Source organism: Neltuma alba, unplaced genomic scaffold, assembly GCF_004799145.2.
Source record: "Neltuma alba isolate B1F8T4 unplaced genomic scaffold, ASM479914v2 tig00010560_pilon, whole genome shotgun sequence".
NCBI classification, from domain to species: Eukaryota; Viridiplantae; Streptophyta; class Magnoliopsida; order Fabales; family Fabaceae; genus Neltuma; species Neltuma alba.
The window spans coordinates 287,087-294,624 of record NW_021635427.1 but is presented as its reverse complement, the minus strand read 5'-3'; the positions used below and the strand labels follow the sequence as shown (position 1 = coordinate 294,624).

The 7,538-nt window shown below is 30.1% G+C and overlaps 1 protein-coding gene across 1 annotated transcript; it reads left to right on the top strand.

The window, feature by feature from the left end:
* Positions 1-500: 500 nt before the first annotated feature.
* LOC114757060 (protein FAR1-RELATED SEQUENCE 5-like) lies at positions 501-1,688 on the top strand. The gene has a single exon (XM_028946056.1). It carries the CDS (start codon positions 501-503, stop codon positions 1,686-1,688), a length of 1,188 nt encoding a protein of 395 aa, XP_028801889.1.
* The last annotated feature ends 5,850 nt before the right edge of the window (positions 1,689-7,538 follow it).

Below are 7,538 nucleotides of genomic sequence, written 5' to 3'. Positions count from 1 at the left end.
CTTGTCGATATTATTTGTAGACAATAAAAATAGACTATTCAATTCATTTATTATTTGAGTAAGCTGAAACTCATATTTGTATTTTCATTTGAAGAATGATTTTTGCAAAATTATCATTTTTTTTAATATATTTGGTGTTAGTAGAAAAGTGGAAATTCTTATTCAAGCTTATATTACATAACATCTTATATTTGCAAAATGATATTTTTTAAATTGTGATTCTTTTATTGTGTATAGGAACCATATAATGGAAGATGAACTTAAACTCGAAATAGGAAGAGAGTTTGAAAGTTTGGATGGAGCTTGGGATTTTTGGAATGAATATGGGAGGAAAATTGGGTTTGGAGTTAGAAAGTATAATGGAACAAAGAGCAGAATAGATGGTTTCATTATTACATATAGATATGTATGTTGTAAGGAGGGTGTTCAGAAAAAAAAATAAAAGAGAGACAACCTCTTCTAGATATCGGTCAGAGATAAGAACTAATTGCAAGGCAAGAATGATTGTATCTCATGTAAATGGAAAGTTCAAAATTACCAAGTTTGATGAAGAACATAATCACCCTCTTCATACACAAGAAACAATGCATTTGCTACCATCACAGAGAAATTTATCAGAAGCTCAGGCTCATGAAATAGATCTTGCAGAACAATCTGGGCTTGAGTGTCAAGAAGCATTTGACTTAATGAGTACATATGTTGGCGGTCAAGAAAATCTTGGTTATACCATGACAGATGCAAAGAACTATTTGATGAACAAAAGACGAAGACATATGAAGTTTGGAAAGGTGGGATGTCTTCTTGAATATTTTCAAAAACAAATTGGGGAAAATCCTTCATTTTACCACAAATACCAGTTAGATATGGAACAACAAGTTACTAATATGTTCTGGGCAGATGCTTGTATGTTAAAAGACTATGCACATTTTGGTGAGGTCATATCCTTGGACACGACATATAGTACAAATAGGGATCATCGACCCCTTGCACTCTTTTCTGGTTTTAACCATCATAGAAGCGTGGTGATCTTTGGAGTAGCGCTATTGTATGATAAGACCATCGAATCTTTTAAGTGGCTACTGGAGACTTTTTTGGATGCTCACATACAAAACAGGCCTCAAACTGTGTTTACTGACCAGGATCAAGCAATGGCTAGAGCATTAAGTGAAGTACTTCCTAATACAAGACATTGTTTATGCAGTTGGCATTTGTTGCAAAATGGTACTAAACACCTTGGGAACTTGATGAAAGATGGTTCACACTTTTTAACTGACTTCAAAAGATGCATGTTTGATTATGTGGATGTGGATAAGTTTGAAGAAGCATGGAGTGAATTATTATCTTCTTATAACGTCCATGAAAACAAATGGTTGAACTCCACTTATAACATTAAGGAGAAATGGGCTAAGTGTTATATGAAGGATGCTTTCACACTAGGAATGAGAAGCACACAAGTTAGTGAAAGTGTGAATGCTGATGTGAAGAGATGTACAAAACTAAAATTAGATATTAATCAATTCTTCACGAGGTTTGACAAAGTGATAAAAAAGAAACGATACAGAGAATTGGAGCTTGAGTATGAATCTCGGCAAAAGATACCAAGAATGGTCAATCAAAGTGCGCTTATCTTGCGCCAACTGGTGAGATCTTATACCCCTGCTGCCTTTGATATGTTCCAAGAACAATAGGATCTCCAGTTCTCTGTAAAGTTAATTGAACGTGACGAGAAAGAACCATTATTTATATACATAGCCCATATGATAGATGAAGAGGGGGAATGGAGAATTGAGTTTAACCCTAACACACATGAAATTTGTTGCAGTTGTCGAAACTTTGAGACTACAGGTATATTGTGCTGCCATACATTGAAAGTATATGAGTCCAAAGATGTAAGACTGATGCCTGAGCAATATATTCTCAAGCGGTGGACCAAAGAAGCAAGGAATGGTGTTGTACATGATGTCAAAGGAAATGAGATACAAGCAAATTCTAAACTTGACACAACACGAAGATACAGACAACTATTGGTTAGTATGGTACAACTGGCATCACAGGTTGCTAATAATCCTGAGGGATTTACTCGTGTTTAGAGATGCATCATTGAGTTGCAAAAAGAGTTTCCTCACAAAAATGAAAATGATGTTTCTGAAGCAGTCATAGAGCCACAAGATATGCCTAAAGGATTCAACAAAAGAGATGAAAAATTTAAAAAGAGACGTTGGAAAGGTTGGGAAGAGAAGAATCGACAAAAAAGAAGAAAAGTTGAACCAAAGGTAATGAAATTTATTTTATATATAAGGAAAAAAACTAATACTTATTTCATATTTGTATTTATTTCTTATAGGACTCCTAAGGAACTTCATCATCTAAGAAGCCATCCAAGAAAAAAAAAGAGGCTTAATCACAAATGAAAGATACCCAAGCTCAAGTTTCAATAACTTCAACACAACCTGAATAAACACAAGATTCAACATTTTCATTCTCAGTCTCTCCGGCACAACATGATTTTGTAACCTCTACGTCCCAACCATTGTCATGTGCAAGCTTGTTGATGGTATCAATCAATAAAATGATTATTACTAAATGTTATATACAGCTTTCATATTTTGATGTCATTGTTATTGATACTTGCAAATGTAGGCACAAGATTCTGCAATTCCATCACTTGAAGCCATAGATCTTATGCCAAACTATATGCAAGGTAATGAATATAAAAATAGATACACCCAATTTGCATAAAAATAGCATTTTATTCATTTCAATAATATCATATACAATTTCTTTTGGATATAACCAGTCTTTGTACATTTTAGACTCTTGACAGACTTAACATGTTACATCTTCTTCATTCAGGAGAGTAAAATACACACTGGACTCTTTTTGGCTTTTGAAGACTATTTTACAACTTTCCCCTAACTACTTTACAGCTTCACATTGCTCATGAAGACAAGTCTTGGCTTTTGGAGACAATTCGCTTTGTTTGTTTTGTCTAATTTGCTGCAATGAATACTTTTAGACCTTTTGCACAGCTCAAAGGAGAAGTTTTTGTAGGATGGCACTTGCTTTGGCTCAACCTTGTACCTACAAATCAATTTTCATCCTTCACTGTACTTTTTTGTTTGTTAGGTTGAAGCAACTTATGTGAAGTTAGTGTCATTTATTTAACCACTGTAGAGCAATTCATGTCAAACTACATAGTTCAAAGGAATGCCAATATCTAATGAAATTAGTGTGTTTATCATGTAACATTTGACATTATTAGAAGCAAATATAGCTTACTAACTATTATGGATTTGTTAACCAGTGAGTAAACAAATATCATAAGCACATGCTCAAATTCAAAACAAATTAATCACCTGCATGGATGATGTCTTGGCAAAAAAAATTATTGATACAGAGTCACTAATTCACACACTAAAAGAAACAGCTATAGACTTGATATAGAAAATAAAGTCACTAATAAACATTAGACTAGATACAACAGCCACAATCACATAAATATAACAATACAAACACACACTTCATCCCAATATTTATTAAATCTAGACATCTAAATAGGACTTCCATGCACTTGGGAAATTAATCATCATGTACCACAGAGTATCTTATTTCTAAATTTAGCAATAAAAATCAATCCTAGTAGATTCTCAATACTATGTGAATGCTTACCCATGCCACCTTTTTTGTGAAATTTGAAAGATATGGGGGTCGGAAAACTGAAACATGGTAAGCATCTTCCTATATCGGTTGATTTTTAAGGCCATGCAGAATGGCTAGAAATTTCAAGAAGCACTCCAGCAAGACTCTAGTAGAAATGGGTATCAGCTATATCAACAAGGTAACTTAAGTGGAAACCAAAAATTAAAAAGCTATTGCATCAACATAGTCCTTAAGACGGCGAATAACAATGATTGAAACTTTTTACAACAAATGAAAATTGACCGATGACTCGTTTGGTACCACCATCATAGACTTGTAAGCCACAAAATCAGGTATAATAGAATGGACAAGAATGCAGCTGAAGATTCAAGAAACACAAATCAACAATTCAAAATTGAGTTCGAAGGAATTCACAGGAACAATTCTGCACAAAAGAAGATAGAAGATAGGAAGAATAAAAACTCACCATGAAAGCTTTGAATGAAGTTACAGGTGAGAAATTTTTGATGGTTGTACTCTTCCCTTCATGGAATCAAGCTGGATTATGAAACCCCTCATAAAAGCCGACACCATCGATGGAGATTTCTGAACTCAAAGTAGCGATATGAGACGAAGAAGGGCAAAAAGACGCTGAAGGGGTCTTGTTTTATTTTTTGGATAAAAAACAAGATATAATGAAATAAAAAAAATAAATGGCTAAGATTAAACTTCACAAACGGCCAAGATCATGTGTTTTTTAAATGAAACGGTGCGCACATGATAAGCACCTGGTGCTGAGCACCAAAACTGTGCCCAGTGTCCCATAGATCATACCATGTCTTTCTCGTTGGCGGGTGAAAAAAAAAAACAGAAATGTCTATCTCAAAAATTGTATTTTACATATAGGATGAGAATATTCCATTATCTCTTCTCCAAATATCTCACTTGTTAGTTTTATTTTATAATAAGATGTGTTAGTTCTTATTTTAGAAATTATGTTTTCATTTATTCTTATATAAATTTTAATTTTAATTTTATTTATTGAATACAATTAATATGCATTATTTTTTTTACCAACAAATATGCATTATAAAATTTATACCATACCACAATTTTGATTAATATTTAATCACATTATAATTTATAAAGTTTCCAGGAAAAAAAATTGACGCAGCAGGGGTGACTTGTACCGAAAGGCATTGGAAAACGTGGAAACGATACGGTCTGTTTGGTTGAAGCTTCCCCACCTCTCTTGTTTATAAAAAAATGGAGGGATTTTTCTCATTTGCTTGTTTGGTTAAAAATTAAAATAACTGTTACTTCTTCAATCTTAAATATAAGACTTTTATACATACTAATATAAGGTTTTTATATTTAGGACCAGAGGAGTATATATAGGATATTTTAATATATATGCGTGCACTTGATATTTTTCAGGAAAATTAGAATAAAATCCTAAACAAAGAAAACAATTATCAGTAAATCCTCATAATAAGTGAACAATTATTATTTATTACTATGAAATTTATTATTATAGGCTGCTCTGTTATTACTCAAACTTTTTAGTAATTACTACTTTCGATCTTAATTATAAGATCTTATTTGTAGTCTATAAAATAATAACAGAGTAGTCTATTTATAAATGAGGTTTTATAACTAAGATTGGAAGTAGTATGTTCCTTATTTGGGATTTAATTACATTTCTCCCATTTGGTATACATTTCCCCTATATTTCTCTCCCATCTGGTTTTGGTGGGGAGGGAAGGGACGTGGCAGAGGGGGCGGGAGTGATTCTCAGGACGCTTGTGATGGCGTTAATAAAGTTTTTTTTTACCAAAATACGATAAACAGTAAAATTATATACTAATATACTACACTTTTAAAAGTATTTACTAATATGATGCACTTATAATTGTTTTTTACACGAATGACTTTCAAATTATATACAAGTCGTTCTTTGCAAGAACGGTTTTAGAAATCGTTCAAGCCAAGAACGATTTCTAAAATCATTCATATTTCACTTTTTTCTATTCACTCATCATGCTAGAGAATCTCTGCCAATTATGCAGGCAAGACCAATTATGCGTGTAAGAATAAGTATGCATGTAAGACCAATTATGCATGCAAGAATAAGAATCTCTGACAATGCATGCGAGAATCCCATTGCTCCCATGAGGCTACAGCATTTATGGCTTTATATACATTACATGTGAATTACTTCATGTCTTGCTCTCTTCTTCTTTTTCTTCTATTACTTGATCTCTAAGATTTGATTTCTCTCTTCTTCTTCTCACTTGTTTCATTTTCATTATTCTCTTACACTGTTATTTTTTTACTCTTATTTCCAAACAAGACACACTCTTTTACTGCTGCTGTGGGTATGTTGTTTCTCTTCTATTTTTTCTTTTAAAAAATTTACAATTGTGATATACAATTTAATTTTTCATCCATACTACTCTTGATGAGTTAATATTTCATTATTCTAATTTTAAGGAAGTGAGTGGTGGGTTCAATAATCTGGAATATTTGTACGCTTTCTAAGCTAGGTGCCTCTTATTTTAACAGTAAAACTATTATTTGTTATATTGTTTTAAGATATTAAGATTTTGATATAAGCTTTATTTTTTTTAGTATATGATTATTACTTTCATATACTTCTCGAGAAGTTTAAATTTGGTAAGATAAAACTGAAAAATAATTATATATACACCATAAATATCAAATATATGGTAAATATTAAGTTGGTAAATTAAAAAAAAAAGTGTTCTACCAACTTTTAATGAATTATTGCTTTCATATATTTTTTAGGTAAAAATAAGGTGTAAGTAATGAAAAATTGAAATGAATGAAGGGCACTCAATTTCTTTTTTTCATTTTGCCTTTTTCCATGCTATTTGTTATGTTGTATTTTTTAATTGGTGATGACATGTCATGATATGAGTGTTTTGAATCAAGAATAAAATATTCTGACTATCCTTCTAGTTTGCATCAATTACAGAGATCTTTCCTCTATTTTAATAGCACACAGTTTAGTCCAATTAGTTAACACTGTTAATAGGAGTATTCTAAAAACATTCTAAAAATATTATTTTTAACTGAAATTTATATCAAAATAAAATTTATTTACTATTTTACTTCTGATTCTAATAAATTTCTAAATTGTATTTTCATAGTTACATTAATTTCATTCAGTTAAGACAAACATAAAAGATTTGATTAAAATTTTAACTAATTTTTTTAATAAATATATATTTAACTAATTATGTTTATAAATCTTTGTAATAAAGAAGTGTTTAAAGTTTTGAATTATAAATTGAAATAACTTACAAAATATTTTAAACTTATATCATTTAAATTCTATGATAAATAAAAACTAGGAATTTGAAATATATTTTTACAATTTAAAGAAATCAAAGTAAATAATTTTTAATGAATGTGATAAACTAGAGAAAAAATCTTTATTTTTGAACCCTTCATTCCAATCCAATGGCTTAAAAGATTTTAGCCCAATTAAATTTTTTATTTCATGCAATAAATTGATATTTATTAAATTAAATTTTACAAAAATAATGAAATAATAAATAGGTATTATAAGGTATAAATAATATATGTATACGTAAAATAAAAATAAATCTTCATGATATGTTAATTATTAAAATAATATTACAAGAAAGAATTTTAATATTCAAAAAATATTTGTTTAATGTGTTATATATAGTGCAATAATATATTAATCAATACTTGATATAAATAAAATTATAGAAATAGCAAAAGAAACAAAAGGAAAAAAATCTCTATTTCTTAAACTTATTTTTTTTATTTTAATTACAAAGAAATAATTTACAAAAAATGATTAAAAAATTCTGAAAATTACTAAATTTGTAATCAAGTTTGTTTAC